At 43.1% G+C, this 19,925-nt stretch overlaps 1 protein-coding gene across 1 annotated transcript; it reads left to right on the top strand.

The window, feature by feature from the left end:
- Window positions 1–15,883: 15,883 nt before the first annotated feature.
- Window positions 15,884–17,099, top strand: LOC121572830 (claudin-14-like). Its single transcript, XM_041884861.1, has 4 exons — window positions 15,884–16,117; window positions 16,268–16,364; window positions 16,550–16,681; window positions 16,816–17,099. The coding sequence occupies exons 1-4, from the start codon at window positions 15,884–15,886 to the stop codon at window positions 17,097–17,099; spliced, it is 747 nt and encodes a 248-aa protein (XP_041740795.1).
- The last annotated feature ends 2,826 nt before the right edge of the window (window positions 17,100–19,925 follow it).

Raw genomic sequence — 19,925 nt, 5'->3', positions numbered from 1 at the left:
GTCACTCTAACGATTTTAAAAGATGGTGTCCACCTTTCCTTCTCAGTAGCTATTAAACCCCTGCAAAGAAACCCCTGCAAAGAAACCCCAAAGACCTCTGACCCTAAGCCACCATTTTGTTTTGTAGGCTCAACGCGACCTCATGTCGTAGTTGTTAGCCCCGTAAAATCACACGCACATGCGCACAACCCCTTAAGCCCATGCTTCCCACACAATAGACCGATAGCATTACGCTACAGCGTCACCATTATATACCTTATAATCACACAATTACACATAACAGAGCTCACAAAACATATAACCTGACTTACAAACACATAAACAAGTTTAAGAGACTTTCACCCGTCGCAGAACGGAATCTCTAAGGATACGTTAGCCTGTAGCACACAACACAACTAGCCCTTAGCCTTAGCCACTAGCTACCTGCAGCCTACCACACAGAAACATACCCTGCACTGGCCTATTTATTTTTTTAACCTATTTCTCCTACCGTTTTTGTTGCCGAGACTAATGACCATTACACCGAGAAATCAGACCCAATCAAACATCCCGTCGGACGAGAGTCAAATCATAATCACAATCAGATAAACCTCATTAATCCGAGCTCTCTTTAAAAAAAGAAACCCACCGAATATACATTCTATCGTACACACGGATTTGCCAGCCCATTATCTAAAATGGCCCCCTCGGGGTCTTGAAGCGGTCCAGTGCCCTAAAGAATGCGCATATCTGAATTTACCAACCATTGTCACCCGTTACCAATGGACCATACACTTTCAATACTTAAATCCTACCGTTTAATGCTCTAAATGCTTCCAATTAACTGCCGCTTCCAATGGAATAAATTTTAGCAGACTCTAGTCGACCAGCAAACAACGCCACCTGAGGCCAGGTTATCATGGAACATCCCCTCAGTGTACACAAGTCATATCCAATCTAACAACCTCCGAAGCGGTAAGAACACTCACCCTTTTTCCATGCCTCAGAGAGAGTTAGCCCGGCGATTGACTGAAACACAGAGGAGACGCAAAACCAGCCCCACGTTGGGCGCCATTATGTCGTATATGATGAATGGTGGCAATTATTGCTGTCAACAAAAAGTCCGCTATGCTGCATCGTGTTAGAGGCTTTTATTAAAATCACGAGTTTACAGCATAGATACAGACACGCGTTGTCCGGAGAACGGCTCCTCAAGATTGCTATGGCCGTTCTAACGTCTCACCGTTTAACCCCTATTTATAAACACTGCTGCCCCCTCTTCTGGCCAATCACCAGTCTCCCCTGTCTACAACCCACCCCCTGTCTGTGGTATGTGGTATTACACCTAAAACATTCCCTCTTGATACTACCATAAACAACATTCTATTTCTTCATGAAAAACATTTAACAAAGGCATAATCTTCAGATACTATAACACCCTTTTTCCATAAAACATATTAACGCGCTAGAACTGATATAACGGCAACAAAGCACTGGAAAACAACTTTAGACGCACTAGAGCGCTTTAGATAAATGGTGGTTTAAAGTAAACTGCATTCTAATGTCGACTTTTCTTATGGATAGCGAAGGGTTTTATTCATGCTCAGTTCAAGGGTATGGAGCGCTGCACGAGTGGAAATTTGAAATGGAAGTTATGGAACTCCCTCACGTGCTTGTGTTATGGGGAAAAAGTACACAATGAAAATTACATAAAATGTGGAGAATGATAGGCTACATTTGCATCTGTTCGCCATCAAGTAGGCTATTAATTTCTATGCCACCGCAGGCTACTGTAGCCTACTATTTGATACAATAAATATATTGAAACAGGGGCGACCCATCATTCAGGGCAGGTTTTGAGCCCCACCTGTCTATCTATAAATAAATAAAAAAAATTGAAATCTTGCAAATCTTGCATGTTATTTTGACATTAATACGTGTCACATATCAGTTTGCAAACAATGTAAAAAAAAATAATTGAGTTAATAAAGCTGCATACATACATGGTTTCTTTTTTGCTTTCTTGATTGAGTAAGGCAGCTCCAAAATGCAGATGTTTCAGCCTAGCTCAGTGCTTTCTGTGGTGGTGGGGCAGCCAGCGGAAAATACAGAGCGTAGGGGTTGGTAATGTTCTCTAGTTGCGCCGTGATTGGCTCAGTTTTCTGTCACTCATCTCATGGGGACACTACATCACCGCAAAATCTACTGGGAGAGCTCGAAAATTCAAGCCCCTTGGGTGCTGCCATAGAGTTGCATTAGAAGTGCCCATCCAAGAAGGCTCAAGGTCATTGGCCACAGATAAAATGACGTCAAATCACGTTATATGTATCGTAGCTTTAATTGGACTGATCATGTCAACATCATACTTTCAAAATCTTAACTAACAAGCTAGCAGTCATCATCATGAATCAAATCGACAATCTACTGCCAAATCCTTTTCAATACTTGAAGAGAAAGAGAAATCATGAAGAGAAATTATAGATAAAACGTATCGGTGCTCATTGGCCATTGGACATAAACAAGTTGGAAACGCACATTCAACAATGAGTGGTTTGGAAGGAATCCATGGGTGTGTGGTCCAAGTCTGGGTTTAAGGGTCTCTTTCCAACCTTAAAAGGCTAAACATTCAACACCAAGGTGACACAACAAGGTGAGTCCAAAAATGTATTGTATGCTGCTGCATAAATTATGTAATATGCCAGGGAGATATGTATATTGTAGCTAAGAAAGCAATACTAAGTGTATGTTGTGTAGTAAGCTGTTAGTAGCCTATGTGCCTTACCCTAATAATTTGCCCCCTTTCCCCTAATAACTTAGCCTACTGTTCTGACTTGGTGGTGCACATTTAGCCTATAGCCTGTTTTAGAGAAATGTCATCATCGAATATTGTAAGAGCTTTCATTGTCTGCTTATATGCTCCCTTTATTTATCCTACAGTTCTGACTTGGTCTACAGGGAGAACACTGTAAGAACGGCCCATGTTCTGAATTCTGTCGCTGTACATTTCAAAAGTGCTGAACAAATAGTTTTATTGACTACATCCGTCCTCGCTTGCTCATTAAAGTCTTAATCGAAATTACGGATTGCCTCTTTTCCACTCGTCGTATCCACTCGTCGTGCTGTTGGGACTCTGCTGTTGGGACAGCTTTATGTAGGCCCTAACAGTTTGTGGGCACGGTTTGTCACTGTTATAGTGCAACTAATGTATTTTTTAGTGTTGTGTTGTGCAGTGGCTTTGCTGGCATGCATAAAAAAAAATGGGGGGAGTTTGCCCCACCAAGATTTACATGCTAAAATCGCCACTGTATTGAAATTATGATATCACTAGAGTCATTGCAAATCAAATTGTGCCACTTGTGTAGCCTACCTGGAGCTGGCAAATTGATTTAATAAATAGCCTATACCTTCAGTTTATTGTTGTTGTAAGCTTGTGTTATTATGCAATTATTAATGGCCATGTTTAGTTAATTACATTGAAAGTTATCAATTGTGATCATTGTCACAGCGCTATCGCAAATGTATTATCCTCCACATTTAATGTCAGTTTCATTGTGGACTTTTCCCTGAAATGAGATGTTGGCATGTTGGCCTATCAGGGGTTATAGGCTACCTGCATCTAGCTCAGCAAACTATGCCAAAGTTGAATTGCAATTATAAACCAAGATTTTAGTCAGTAGTCTATGCCTGTTGAAGTAACAAGTCAATCTCGCAAATAGGTCATTTATAACGGATTGTAGTCTTAACATCTGTAACATAATAATGGCACAATTGCCAGAAAATAGTGTTTCTTGCACAGAGATTGACATCCTCTGTCCAACTTTCATCACTCAAACTCTCCTGTCGGATTTATCTATAGTTATTAACATGCATAAACAGGATTTATTTAAGCAATAAGGCCTGAGGGGGTGTGACATATGGCCAATATACCATGGCTAAGGGCTGTGGACACTGCCCTTAGCCGTGGTATATTGGCCATATGTCACAAACCCCCGAGGTGCCTTATTGCTATTATAAACTGGTTATCAACGTAACTAGAGCAGTAAAAATAAATGTTTTGTCATACCCATGGTATACGGTCTAATATACCACGGCTTTCAGACAATCAGCATTCGTAAAACTGACTATCCTACCGATCCTTGACTTCGGCGATGTCATTTACAAAATAGCTTCCAACACTCTACTCAGCAAATTGGATGTAGTCTATCACAGTGCCATCCGTTTTGTCTCCAAAGCCCCATATACTACCCACCACTGTGACCTGTACGCTCTTGTTGGCTGGTCCTCACTACATATTCGTCGCCAAACCCACTGGCTCCAGGCCATCTATAAATCACTGCTAGGCAAATCCCCGCCTTATCTTAGCTCATTGGTCACCATAGCAACACCCACCCGTAGTCTGCGCTCCTGCAGGTATATCTCACTGGTCATCCCCAAAGCCAACACCTCCTTTGGCCGCCATTCCTTCCAGTTCTCTGCTGCCAATGACTGGAACAAATTGCAAAAATCTCTGAAGCTGGAGACACTTATCTCCCTCACTAACTTTAAGCATCAGTTGTCAGAGCACCTTACCGATCACTGCACCTGTACACAGCCCATCTGAAATTAGCCCGCCCAACTACCTCATCCCTATATTGTTATTTATTTTGCTCATTTGTACCCCAGTATCTCTATTTGCACATCATCTCTTGCACATCTATCATTCCAGTGTTAATACTAATTGTAATTATTTTGCACTATAGCCTATTTATTGCCTTACCTTCATAACTTGCTACATTTGCACACACTGTATATATATGTATTTCTGTTGTATTTTTGACTTTGTTTTGTTTTACCCCATATGTAACTCTGTGTTGTTGTTTTTATCGCACTGCTTTGCTTTATCTTGGCCAGGTCGCAGTTGTAAATGAGAACTTGTTCTCAACTGGTTTACCTGGTTAAAAGGTAAAATAAAAATAAATAAATAAATTCTGGGATTGAACCACCCAGTTTATAATTGCAATTATAACCTGGGTGGTTTGAGCTCTGAAAAAAAATGTTGGGTTAGTTTTCAGGCCTTTTGGGCAGTTTTTCAGAGGTCATTTGGCTAGAAATGTTGGTTGGACCTGACAACCCTGCCATCAAATGTTTCTGAATGTTTTTGTGCTGACTCTCAACTTGGCTTTCGTAATGTCATGGAAACATGTGTGATTTATGATAAATGTGCCTATGATCCCTCTCATGTAGGTTAGCGTAATGACTATGTGGTTTAACATGTGTCTAACATGACATGACCAGCTTGTCACGTTCGTTGAAGGACGGGACGGACCAAGGCGCAGCGTGATATGCATACATGTTTATTATAACGAATAAACACAACGACAAACTAAACTAAATGTGAAGTCCAAGGTAGACACAAACAACATACCTTACACGGAACAAGATCCCACAACTAGACTGTGCCAATAGGCTGCTTAAGTATGGACCCCAATCAGAGACAACGAGCGACAGCTGCCTCTGATTGGGAACCACACCTGCCAACATAGATCCACACATACTAGAATATACAACATAGAAAACGCACAACAAAGAATATACACACCCTGACTCAACATTTAAGCGTCCCCTGAGTCAGGGCGTGACAGTACCCTCCCCCAAAGGTGCGGACTCCGACTGCACAACATCAACACAACAGGGTAGGGGCCGGGTGGGCATTCCGCCTCGGAGGCGGATCCGGCTCGGGGCGTGACGACCTCTCACTCTCTGCCTCCCTGTTGCGCCCCTGGTCTGGTCTGGACCTCGGCGCGCTACTTCCCCTCTCCTTCCTCCCACGATACGCCAGGCCCTGTCTGGACCCTGGTGTGGGAGACCCCGAACCTGGAGAGGGGCTGACGTCATGGTCTGGAGCCGCATACCGGAGCTAGACTTGGCACCGGTGGTGCGGACTGCTCTGGTTCCGGAGTGGAGCCGCTGACCGGAGCTGGATCAGGCACCGGTGGAGCGGACTGCTCTGGCTCCGAAGTGAAGCCGCTGACCGGAGCTGGACTGGACCCCGGTGGAGCGGACTGCTCTGGCTCCGGAGTGGCGCAGCTGACCGGAGCTAGATCAGGCACCGGTGGAGCAGACTGCTCTGGCTCCGGAGTGGAGCAGCTGACCGGAGCTGGATCAGGCACCGGCGGAGCGGACTGCTCTGGCTCCGGAGTAGAGCAACTGACCGGTGCCGGACCAGGCACCGGTGGAACGGGCACGGGCCGTGCCGGACTGGACAAACGCACCACTGGTCTGGTGCGAGGAGCAGGCACGGGCCGGACCGGACTGGCGACGCGCAACACTGACTTGGTGCGAGGAGCAGGAACAGGCCAGGCCGGGCTGGCGACACGCACCACTGGCTTGGTGCGCGGAGCAGGTACAGGCCGGGCTGGCGACGCGCACCACTGGCTTGGTGCAGGGAGCAGGAACGGGCCGGACTGGCGACACGCACCACTTACTTGGTGCGAGGAGCCGGACTGGGTTCCTTTATTAACCCCCGCTCCTTCTGCTGCCTAACCAGCGCCTCTCGCCGTGCCTCTACACCTTCCTTCCTTCTAGCCTCCTTCTGACGAATACCTCCTGCTCCCACTGAACCAATAGCCCCCGTAATATGGTGGCCTCCTCTCCTAACCAGCAGATCCGCCCTGTCGCGGCCTCCTGCTGCCTCGTCGTCCACACCGTGTGCCCCCCCCAAAAAAATTTTTTTTTCTTGGGGTTGCCTCTCCACCCTGATCCCTTTCAGGGCCTCCATCTTTCTTGCCAGATCCTCTCTTATCTCCTGCCAAGTCCATCCTCTCTGCTCCTCCTCGGCACACTGCTTGGTCCAGGTCTGGTGGGATCTTCTGTCACGTTCGTTGAAGGACGGGACAGACCAAGGCGCAGCGTGATATACGTACATGTTTATTATAACGAATAAACACAACGACAAACTAAACTAAACGAAACGTGAAGTCCAAGGTAGACACAAACAACAAACCTTACAAGGAACAAGATCCCACAACTAGACTGTGCCAATAGGCTGCTTAAGTATTGTCCCCAATCAGAGACAACGAGCGACAGCTGCCTCTGATTGGGAACCACACCTGCCAACATAGATCCACACATACTAGAATATACAACATAGAAAACGCACAACAAAGAATATACACACCCTGACTCAACATTTAAGCGTCCCCTGAGTCAGGGCGTGACACAGCTTTTATTTAGCCTAGCCTACAGTAGCCTAACCTATGAATAAGCTGATTCTAATGTCACACCTTAGGCTGCATTCAAGAGGTGTTTACAGTGATCATTCAAATATAAGTTTCCTATTTGTTGTCCTAGAAGCAGATAATAAAGACCTCATTGCAGACAGAGCTCCCTAATGTGTGGAGGATTACAGTGTTTCCCCTAAGGCTATTAACTCCTCAGCGTTCACATTGTCATGGCTAGAAGGGATCCAGCTTTTGTCAGAATTGACTATTCGTAGCAGGTTTAGGAGAACTTACATAGCAGGTTAGGAGAATATACGTGGCAGGTTAGGAGAATTAGGTTAAGGTTAGGAAAAGGGTTAGGGTTAGCTAAAATGCAACAACAAAAAATAACATAACCTTTTGATGTAAAATTGACAAAAGCTGGATTCCATCTAGACATGACCAATTCACATGGCATCATCTCCCTCTGGAGGAGATAGACAGGACACATAATCTTATGAGAGACTGACACAGGGCAGGATGGGATGCACTGCAAGCTGCTAGAAAGGCTACTGCTAGGTTACTACTCCATATAAAGGAATGACAGCCAGATTGGGAATATAACCTTGCGTGCCGGTCTTCTATAGGCTCAGAAGACACATAACTAGAGAACGGGACTAAGAATATAGTGGCAGACTGTCTATCACTGACCAGATCGAGAGCAACCAACATATGTGGAGGTTCTCACATCACATGGAATCTCTTTTACTTCAGGTACTGTACTTGTGTCACTCTGTTTATGTTGTCCCATGGTAAGAGTTAAGGCATGATCATTTATAGTACTGTCATTATCTGCTATTGTCTTCTTTGAATACTCTCAAATTAGATACTGCACTGTCATCAAACATTTTCAATGATGTTTTGTTGTTTCCATCTTCCTGTTTATTGCTGAGAAGCAGATAATAAACAGTGTTTCCCCTAAGACTATTAACTCCTCAGCGTTCACATTGTCATGGCTAGAAGGGATCCAGCTTTTGTCAGAATTGACTATTCGTAGCAGGTTTAGGAGAACTTACGCAGCAGGTTAGGAGAATAAACGTAGCCGTTTAGGAGAATTAGGTTAAGGTTAGGAAAAAGGTTAGGGTTAGCTAAAATGCAACAAAAAAAAACAGGGTACGTGCACGGAAAAGAAAAGCTTGAACTCACGTGAGCAGTAGCCAACAACATGTTAATCAGTTGTTCTATTGTGTGGTTGTCTCCTCCCTTACAGAATCAATCATTAAATGCAAAGAGCATTCTGTTCCCAGTGTTCTACTGAGGAACAGAAGCTGCTTCGCTTTGATAGAGTATGAAAAAATATAAACGGTGACTGTTTTGTTTCAAGGTTGGCGGTAGAGGAAATGACAGTAGCTTGACAAATGAAAACTGGAAAGTGGAGTGAAAAGTGGAACATCATAATATTGATATTAACTGTATTCCCTCTGAATGAGGCAAAGGAAAACTGTAGTAGTTTATATCATAAACAAAATGTGAGAAATCCTGTTTATATGAATAACACAATATCAATGGCATGTGGTTTAGTTCTGTCTGTCACTGTCCAGAGTTTGTGTGTGTGTGTGTGTGTGTGTGTGTGTGTGTGTGTGTGTGTGTGTGTGTGTGTGTGTGTGTGTGTGTGTGTGTGTGTGTGTGTGTGTGTGTGTGTGTGTGTGTGTGTGTGTGCGTGCGTGTGCGTGTGTGCGTGTGTGCGACCCACTGGCAACAGTAGCATCATATCAGGACTCTGATCTCATATGGCAGAAGTGTCCACACATTAGCTACCGACAACGCCCCATCTTTCCTCCACTCTCCTCTTCTTCAGATAATAATTGTTTTATTACTTTATGCTTTATGACACAATCAACTTAGCTGTGACGTTTAATATTACTGGCATTAGTTGTAAACAAAGATAGTTGGTGTGGCAATGTGTGTTTTATTGTTCACTAGATCGATAGCCTTCTACTCTCTGCGCTTTTCAAATCACAATACATTTCTCCGAAGTGAGTTATAGAGGAAGGAGAGGATAGGGAAAACAAAGTGGAAATGGGTTCCTTGCTGCACCTCAGAAGCCCCTCCAAAAATCTCAATTTAATTCAACTTGCAGTGCAGTACAATAGCATATTGATATGATTTCGTCCTATGGTCAATTGAAATTAGGTCTAAAGTGGGGAAAAACAATGTGTTCTGTAAGTGCTGTACGCACATTATTGATCAAATGTGTTTCATGCAGCTTATGACTAAATTCCAAATCTGTCTGTGAATTAACAACAGAGTGTCACGTTCGTTGATGAACGGGTCAGACCAAGGCGCAGCGTGATATGCAAACATGTTTATTTACACGAATAAACACACGACAAAACAATAAACTCCGAAAGTTTTAAACTGTCAAGAGGAGTGAAACAAGGTTGTCCACTATCGGCATATCTATTTATTGTGGCCATCGAGATGTTAGCTATTAAAATCAGATCCAATAATAATATCAGAGGATTAGAAATACAGGGCTTAAAAACAAAGGTGTCATTGTACGCTGATGATTCATGTTTTCTTTTAAATCCACAACTAGAATCCCTCCACAGCCTCATAGAGGATATAGATACATTTTCTAACCTCTCTGGATTACAACCAAATTATGACAAATGTACTATATTACGTATTGGATCACTAAAAAATAAAAAATTTACATTACCATGTAGTTTACCAGTAAAATGGTCTGATGGTGATGTGGATATACTCGGAATACATATCCCAAAGGAAATAAATGATCTCACTTCAATAAATTTTAATAGAAAGTTAGCAAAAATAGATAAGATCTTACTACCATGGAAAGGAAAATACCTGTCAATTTGTGGAAAAATCACCCTAATTAACTCTTTAGTATTATCCCAGTTTACCTATTTGCTTATGGTCTTGCCTACGCCTAGCGAACAGTTTTTTAAATTATATGAGAAAAAAATATTCAATTTTATTTGGAACGGCAAGCCAGACAAAATTAAAAGAGCATATTTATATAATGAATATGAATTCGGAGGACAGAAATGATTAAATATTAAAGCATTAGACCTATCACTAAAAGCTTCAGTCATACAAAAGTTATACTTAAATCCGAACTGGTTCTCAAGCAAATTAGTAAGATTGTCCCACCCAATGTTCAAGAAAGGCCTTTTTCCCTTTATTCAGATTACAACCTCTCACTTTCAGTTATTTGAAAAGGAAATAATCTCCCAAATGTCACTATTTCTAAAACAAGCCATAGAAAGTTGGTTGCAATTTCAATTTAATCCTCCAGAAACGACAGAACAAATAATGCAACAAATATTGTGGTTAAATTCAAATATACTAATTGACAAAAAAACTTTCTTTTTTGACAGAATGTTTAAAAAAGGTATAATTTTCGTAAATGATATCATCGGTAGGACTGGTGGAGTTATGTCGCACATGCAGCTGACAAAAACATATGGAAATGTCTGCTCTACCCAAAATTACAACCAAATAATTGCAGCCTTACCGCAAAAGTGGAAGAGGAAAGTGGAAGGGGGAGAAAGTAAGGAACTTGTCTGTCGGCCTTGCATTAAAGAACATAATTGGTTAAGGAAAACTGTGATAAATAAAAAAGTATATCAGTTTCACTTAAGGACCAAAGGATTGACAGCCGTCCCATATAGATTGCAAAATAGTTGGGAAGAGATCTTTGACGTACCGATCCCATGGCATAGTGTTTATGAACTGACACGCAAAACGACACCGGATTCAAAAATTAGAATCTTTCAATTTAAATTATTATATAAAATTCTTGCTACCAATAGAATGTTATTTATATGGGGGATACAATCTTCCCAGCTCTGCAGATTTTGCTGTGAAGAGACAGAATCATTAGATCATTTGTTTTGGTTCTGTCCATTTGTAGCTTGTTTTTGGACACAGGTCCAGGAATGGCTAAAGGATTGCAATATTTACCTGGAACTAACCTTGCAGATAGCATTACTGGGTGATCTGAAAAGTCATAGTCAATCAATCAATAATATAATAATACTTTTAGCAAAAATGTTTATTTTTTATTCACAATCTGTAGAAGCAATGAGAATAGAAAGGTTCAGAACTTTTGTAAAACATCACAGTACGGTTGAAATATATATGGCAAATAGAAATCCAATATGGATGGTGTTAAGAGATAGATGGGAGGTATTGAATAGAGTTGAAGGATGGGACTAATAACAACAAATAATAACAAAGATAGCTAATAATGTAAGCATACTGTGTCCATAATAAGTATATAGGTTGTATGTTGGGAGCTTTTGGGAAAGAGCACAGTTAGAAAGATATGGCATATAGAAGCAAACCGGATGGACATCATGAAAATGATCGGAGAGGTTGAGAGTAGAAGAAGTTCAGGAGCAATAAAAAAATAAAAAATAAATACATATACAGTGGGGGAAAAAAGTATTTAGTCAGCCACCAATTGTGCAAGTTCTCCCACTTAAAAAGATGAGAGAGGCTTGTAATTTTCATCATAGGTACACGTCAACTATAACAGAGAAAATGAGAAGAAAAAAAATCCAGAAAATCACATTGTAGGATTTTTAATGAATTTATTTGCAAATTATGGTGGAAAATAAGTATTTGGTCAATAACAAAAAAGTTTCTCAATACTTTGTTGTATACCCTTTGTTGGCAATGACACAGGTCAAACGTTTTCTGTAAGTCTTCACAAGGTTTTCACACACTGTTGCTGGTATTTTGGCACATTCCTCCATGGAGATCTCCTCTAGAGTAGTGATGTTTTGGGGCTGTCGCTGGGCAACACAGACTTTCAACTCCCTCCAAAGATTTTCTATGGGGTTGAGATCTGGAGACTGGTTAGGCCACTCCAGGACCTTGAAATGCTTCTTATGAAGCCACTCCTTCGTTGCCCGGGCGGTGTGTTTGGGATCATTGTCATGCTGAAAGACCCAGCCACGTTTCATCTTCAATGCCCTTGCTGATGGAAGGAGGTTTTCACTCAAAATCTCACGATACATGGCCCCATTCATTCTTTCCTTTACACGGATCAGTCGTCCTGGTCCCTTTGCAGAAAAAACAGCCCCAAAGCATGATGTTTCCACCCCCATGCTTCACAGTAGGTATGGTGTTCTTTGGATGCAACTCAGCATTCTTTGTCCTCCAAACACGACGAGTTGAGTTTTTACCTAAATGTTCTATTTTGGTTTCACCTGACCATATGACATTCTCCCAATCCTCTTCTGGATCATCCAAATGCACTCTAGCAAACTTCAGACGGGCCTGGACATGTACTGGCTTAAGCAGGGGGACACGTCTGGCACTGAAGGATTTGAGTCCCTGGCGGCGTAGTGTGTTATTGATGGTAGGCTTTGTTACTTTGGTCCCAACTCTCTGCAGGTCATTCACTAGGTCCCCCCGTGTGGTTCTGGGATTTTTGCTCACCGTTCTTGTGATCATTTTGACCCCACGGGGTGAGATCTTGCGTGGAGCCCCAGATCGAGGGAGATTATCAGTGGTCTTGTATGTCTTCCATTTCCTAATAATTGCTCCCACAGTTGATTTCTTCAAACCAAGTTGCTTACCTATTGCAAATTCAGTCTTCCCATCCTGGTGCAGGTCTACAATTTTGTTTCTGGTGTCCTTTGGCAGCTCTTTTGTCTTGGCCATAGTGGAGTTTGGAGTGTGACTGTTTGAGGTTGTGGACATGTGTCTTTTATACTGATAACAAGTTCAAACAGGTGCCATTAATACAGGTAACGAGTGGAGGACAGAGGAGCCTCTTAAAGAAGAAGTTACAGGTCTGTGAGAGCCAGAAATCTTGCTTGTTTGTAGGTGACCAAATAATTATTTTCCAGCATAATTTGCAAATAAATTCATAAAAAATCCTACAATGTGATTTTCTGGATTTTCTTTTCTCAATTTGTCTGTCATAGTTGACGTGTACCTATGATGAAAATTACAGGCCTCTCTCATCTTTTTAAGTGGGAGAACTTGCACAATTGGTGGCTGACTAAATACTTTTTTTCCCCACTGTATATAATAGAATTATTGTAAAATTAACTCTGTCCATAAGGTGTAGATAGTAAGTATAGACCGGAAGTAGAGGCCTGGGCATTGTTGTTCACTAATTTACTCCAAGTAGGGAAAGGATGGTGGGGCTGAAAAGTAATAAAGGGGAGTATATATATAAAAAAAAATTTTTAAATAAATTAAAAAAAACATGGGGGATTGGAAGTGATGCAGACAATTACATTGATAGAAGATACAATCTATCTGCAATATTAAGCTGATCCATCCCCCCCCCCCCCACCCCCCCAAAAAAAAATAAAAAAAATAAAGTGTGTCACGTTCGTTGATGAACGGGTCAGACCAAGGCGCAGCGTGATATGCAAACATGTTTATTTACACGAATAAACACACGACAAAACAATAAACTAACGACACATGAAGTCCTAAGGTAACACAACAAATTTTATACAGAACAAGATCCCACAACCCACTAGTGCCAATAGGCTGCCTAAGTATGGTCCCCAATCAGAGACAACGAGCGACAGCTGCCTCTGATTGGGAACCACACCGGCCAACATAGATCTAGACATACTAGACTTATAACATAGACCTACACCACATAGAAAATACACACCCTGACTCAACAAATAAGAGTCCCCAGAGTCAGGGCGTGACACAGAGTAACTAATCGCTTTTGTAAAGTTGAATATTCCAACTGCATGTTACATATTATCAGTGAGAAAATGTCTGAGCTACACTGAACAAAAATATAAACGCAACATGTTTCATGAGCTGAAATAAAAGATCCCAGAAACGTTCCATGCACACAAAAAGCTTATTTCTCTCAGATTTTGTGCACAAATTTGTTTACATCCCAGTTAATTAACATTTCTCCATAGTCAAGATAATCCATCCACCTGACAGGTGTGGCATATAAAGAATCTGATTAAATAGCATGATCATTACACAGGTGCACGTTGTGATGGAGACAATAAAAGGCCACTCTAAAATGTGCAGTTTTGTCACACAACACAATGCCACAGATGTCTCAAGTTTTGAAAGAGTGTGCAATTGGGATGCTGACTGCAGGAATGTCCACCAGAGCTGTTGCCAGATAATTTAATGTTAATTTCTCCAACGTCGTTTTAGAGAATTTGTCAGTACGTCCAACCGGCCTCACAACCGCAGACCATGTGTATGGCGTCGTGTGGGTGAGTGGTTTGCTGATGTCATCGTTGTGAACAGAGTGCCCCATGATGGCGGTGGGGTTATGGTATGGGCATGCATAAGCTACGGACAATGAACACAATTGCATTTTATCGATGGCAATTTGAATGCACAGAGACACCATGACAAGATCCTAAGGCCCATTGTAGTACAATTCATCCGCCTCCATCACCTCATTTTTCAGAATGATAATGCATGGCCCCATGTTGCAAGGATCTGTACACAGTTCCTGGAAGCTGAACATTTCACAGTTCTTCCATGGCGTGCATACTCACCAGACATGTCACCCATTGAGCATGTTTGGGATGCTCTGGATTGACGTGTACGACAGCATATTCCAGTTCCCGCCAATATCAGCAACTTCACACAGCCGTTGAAGAGGAGTGGGACAACATTCCACGGGCCACAATCAACAGCCTGATCAACTCTATGTGAACGAGATGTGTCGCTCTGCATGAGGCAAATGGTGGTCACACCAGATACTGAATAGTTTTCTGATCCATGCCCCTACCTTTTTTTTAAGGTATCTGTGACCAACAGATGCATATCTGTATTCCCATGTGAAATCCATAGATTAGGTAGATTAGGGCCTAATGAATGTATTTCAATTTACTGATTTCCTTATATGAACTGAAATTCTGTAAAATCGTTGAAATTTTTGCATGTTGCGCTTATATTTTTGTTCAGTATAAGTCAAACAGTATAATTATAATAAATGTAATTGTATTGTACTTGGTGAAATGCAATATCTATTATGGGCCAGCTGAATGCATATTCTCATTTAATCGATTCAGTGTTTCTAAACACAAAATACAAACAGGAGTTATAAAACAGTCTCTCATTTAGAAGCTAGTGGTTTGTCACGTTCAACTGAGCTGGGTGTTGGTTTCTGTGAATGTTTAATCATGTGTGTTCTCCACAGGAGCAGCGGGACAGCCTCAGTCACAGTCAAAGAAAGACTAGCTGGCTGAGCTCAGAGGACCACGCTCAACACGTGGAGCTGAACGAATAACTTATTAGTCACAGACTCAATGACACCAGGGATAGAACCCTCAGCAGAAGCATCTGTTAAAGAGCTCTAGAGAACACATGGAAGACACAGCCATTGTTTAAAACAACTCTAGAGAGACAACAACTGAACCCTAGCCCCAGAGACTGAAGTTACTGCACAGAGCTCCGTACACAACACTGAAGCCAGCGAAACCACAACCCCTGAGCCCCAAAGGGACCACCACTGCAGGATGGCTTCAACACCGTGACTGACTCTAGACCTACTGGAGTTCCAACTGTACAGCTGGGAACCAGAGCTAAAGAGGAGAATAATAGGATACTAAACTCACGTCTCAAATTATTGTGTGGTTGTGCGTGTGGCTCTGTGTGTGTTGATTTGTGTGTGTTGTGTGTAGCATTGTGTAGTTGTCTGTGTGTGCAGTTGTTCAATAGCGGATGTTCCAGGCATGGCCAGCATGGCGGTCCAGCTGATGGGCTTCTTCCTGGGTCTGCTGGGGCTTGTGGGTAGTGTAGTTGCTACGGTGCTCCCCCACTGGAGGCGGACGGCCTATGTGGGCTCTAACTTCATCACAGCCACTGCCTTCTTGAAGGGGCTCTGGACGGAGTGTGTGTGGCACAGCACGGGCATCTACCAGTGTGAAGTATACCGCTCAATGCTGGCTCTGCCACCTGACCTGCAGGTAGGAATGATTGGTTGATTGATTTGTTGATTGATTGATTAATTGATTAGATTAATTTGAGCACATGGTAGTTTATTAAAATGGGGGCAGGGTGTCATTTGAGCAACAGCCATTATGATACTAAACTCCTCTCACTCCCTCCCTCCCTAGGCGGCACGGGCGTTGATGTTGCTATCCTGCCTGACCTCCACCCTGGCAGTCCTCGTGTCCTCTGCAGGGATGAAGTGTACCCGCTGTGCCCGCGGCTCATAAATAAAAAAAATAATTGGTCATTTAGCAGACGCTCTTATCCAGAGCGACTTACAGGAGCAATTAGGGTTAAGTGCCTTGCTCAAGGCCACATCGACAGGTTTTTCACCTAGTCGGCTCGGGGATTAGAACCAGCGACCTTTCGGTTACTGGCACAACGCTCTTACCCACTAAGCTACCTGCCATCCACCAAGCACGCCCTGGCCATCAGTGGAGGGGTCTGCTTCCTGTCTGCAGGCATGCTCTGCCTAATCACTGTCTGCTGGACAACCAATGATGTCATCCTTGACTTCTACAACCCCATCATACCTGAAGGTACTATTCAATATATTTAATTCATCTTTATGTATGTATTTTATAACTCTGCTACTAGTCTTTTTTTATTTAAACATGTTTGCAGAAATAACAAACAATTACAAAATAACAAGAAATGTTACTTTGTGTTGCAGGTATAAGGTATGAGATTGGTGTGGCAGTATATTTGGGCTACGTCTCAGCCTGTCTTAGTCTGATGGGAGGGGCGGTGCTCTGTTGGAACTGTGAGGGGCGGCCCAGGAACCCCCTCCATCTACCTCGTTATCGCCACCCTCCTCCTCCCCTCGTCTTCAGTACTATAAACACCCCCAACACCCAAGCACCCCCCTACTATCCCCCTGTCGCCCTGAAAGGGAACCACACCCCCTCACGCACCTCAGTGTCCAGCAATGGCTACAGACTCAACGACTACGTCTGAGGGATGGAGTACACACTCAATGATTGCTTCCTAGTGTGGAAGTGGAAACACTCAATGATTGTGTCTGAGTGTGGAAGATAATAGAGGCTGATTGAGGGAGGTTCAAACTCAATGACTACAAAATAAAGACTCAAGTTACTTTCAAGTGAGGAAGTACACTGCTCAAAAAAATAAAGGGAACACTAAAATAACACATCCTATATCTGAATGAATGAAATAATCTTATTAAATACTTTTTTCTTTACATAGTTGAATGTGCTGACAACAAAATCACACAAAAATTATCAATGGAAATCAAATGTATCAACCTATGGAGGTCTGGATTTGGAGTCACCCTCAAAATTAAAGTGGAAAACCACACTACAGGCTGATCCAACTTTGATGTAATGTCCTTAAAACAAGTCAAAATGAGGCTCAGTAGTGTGTGTGGCCTCCACGTGCCTGTATGACCTCCATACAACGCCTGGGCATGCTCCTGATGAGGTGGCGGATGGTCTCCTGAGGGATCTCCTCCCAGACCTGGACTAAAGCATCCGCCAACTCCTGGACAGTCTGTGGTGCAACGTGGCGTTGGTGGATGGAGCGAGACATGATGTCCCAGATGTGCTCAATTGGATTCAGGTCTGGGGAACGGGCGGGCCAGTCCATAGCATCAATGCCTTCCTCTTGCAGGAACTGCTGACACACTCCAGCCACATGAGGTCTAGCATTGTCTTGCATTAGGAGGAACCCAGGCCCAACCGCACCAGCATATGGTCTCACAAGGGGTCTGAGGATCTCATCTCGGTACCTAATGGCAGTCAGGCTACCTCTGGCGAGCACATGGAGGGCTGTGCGGCCCCCCAAAGAAATGCCACCCCACACCATGACTGACCCACCGCCAAACCGGTCATGCTGGAGGATGTTGCAGGCAGCAGAACGTTCTCCACGGCGTCTCCAGACTCTGTCACGTCTGTCACATGTGCTCAGTGTGAACCTGCTTTCATCTGTGAAGAGCACAGGTCGCCAGTGGCGAATTTGCCAATCTTGGTGTTCTCTGGCAAATGCCAAACGTCCTGCACGGTGTTGGGCTGTAAGCACAACCCCCACCTGTGGACGTCGGGCACTCATACCACATTCATGGAGTCTGTTTCTGACCGTTTGAGCAGACACATGCACATTTGTGGCCTGCTGGAGGTCATTTTGCAGGGCTCTGGCAGTGCTCCCCCTGTTCCTCCTTGCACAAAGGCGGAGGTAGCGGTCCTGCTGCTGGGTTTTTGCCCTCCTACGGCCTCCTCCACGTCTCCTGATGTACTGGCCTGTCTCCTGATAGCGCCTCCATGCTCTGGACACTACGCTGACAGACACAGCAAACCTTCTTGCCACAGCTCGCATTGATGTGCCATCCTGGATGAGCTGCACTACCTGAGCCACTTGTGTGGGTTGTAGACTCCCTCTCATGCTACCACTAGAGTGAAAGCACCGCCAGCATTCAAAAGTGACCAAAACATCAGCCAGGAAGCATAGGAACTGAGAAGTGGTCTGTGGTCACCACCTGCAAAACCAGTCCTTTATTGGGGGTGTCTTGCTAATTGCCTATAATTTCCACCTGTTGTCTATTCCATTTGCACAACAGCATGTGAAATGTATTGTCAATCAGTGTTGCTTCCTAAGTGGACAGTTTGATTTCACAGAAGTGTGATTGACTTGGAGTTACATTGTGTTGTTTAAGTGTTCCCTTTGTTTTTTTGAGCAGTGTACACACTCAATGACTTTCCAGCAGACCTCCAGAGAGTCAGCGAGGATGAGTTTACAGTGTTGATGTTGTTCAGGTTGTGTCCTTCTTCTCTACGACTGCCCACATGATAATCCTGTACTCCTTACAGTACCTTGCAAAAGTATTCATCCCCTTTGGCGTTTTTCCTATTTTGTTGCATTACAACCTGTAATTTAAATTGATTTTTATTTGGATTTCATGTAATGGACATACACAAAATAGTCCAAATTGGTGAAGTGAATTGAAAAAAATAACGGAAAAGTGGTGCGTGCATATGTATTCACCCCCTTTGCTATGAAGCCCCTAAATAAGATCTGGTGCAACCAATTACCTTCAGAAGTCACATAATTAGTTAAATAAAGTCCCGCTGTGTGTAATCTAGGTGTCACATGATCTCAGTATATAGACACCTGTTCTGAAAGGCCCCAGAGTCTGCAACACCACTAAGCAAGGGGCACCACCAAGCAAGCGGCACCATGAAGACCAACGAGCTATCCAAATATAGATAACCCTGAAGGAGCTGAAAGCTCCACAGCAAAGATTGGAGTATCTGTCCATAGGACCACTTTAAGCCGTACACTCCACAGAGCTGGGCTTTACGGAAGAGTGGCCAGAAAAAAGCCATTGCTTAAAGAAAAAAATAAGCAAACACGTTTGGTAGTATGAAAAATGTATGCACTCACTAACTATAAGTCGCTCTGGATAAGAGCGTCTGCTAAATGACTAAAATGTAATGTAAAATGTGTCCGCCAAAAGGCATGTGGGAGACTCCCCAAACATATGGAAGAAGGTACTCTGGTCAGATGACACTAAAATTGAGCCTTTTGGCCATCAAGGAAAACACTAAGTCTGGCGCAAACCCAACACCTCTCATCACCCCGAGAATAGTTATGCACGCTCAAGTTTTCTGTTTTTTTGTCTTATTTCTTGTTTGTTTAACAACAACAAAAATATTTTGCATCTTCAAAGTGGTAGGCATGTTGTGTAAATCAAATGATACAAACCCCAAAAAAATCTATTTTAATTCCAGGTTGTAAGGCAACAAAATAAGAAAAATGCTTACTATATGT

Source organism: Coregonus clupeaformis, chromosome 29 (genome assembly GCF_020615455.1).
Source record: "Coregonus clupeaformis isolate EN_2021a chromosome 29, ASM2061545v1, whole genome shotgun sequence".
Lineage (NCBI taxonomy): Eukaryota > Metazoa > Chordata > Actinopteri > Salmoniformes > Salmonidae > Coregonus > Coregonus clupeaformis.
This window is presented reverse-complemented; position numbering and strand designations above follow the sequence as displayed.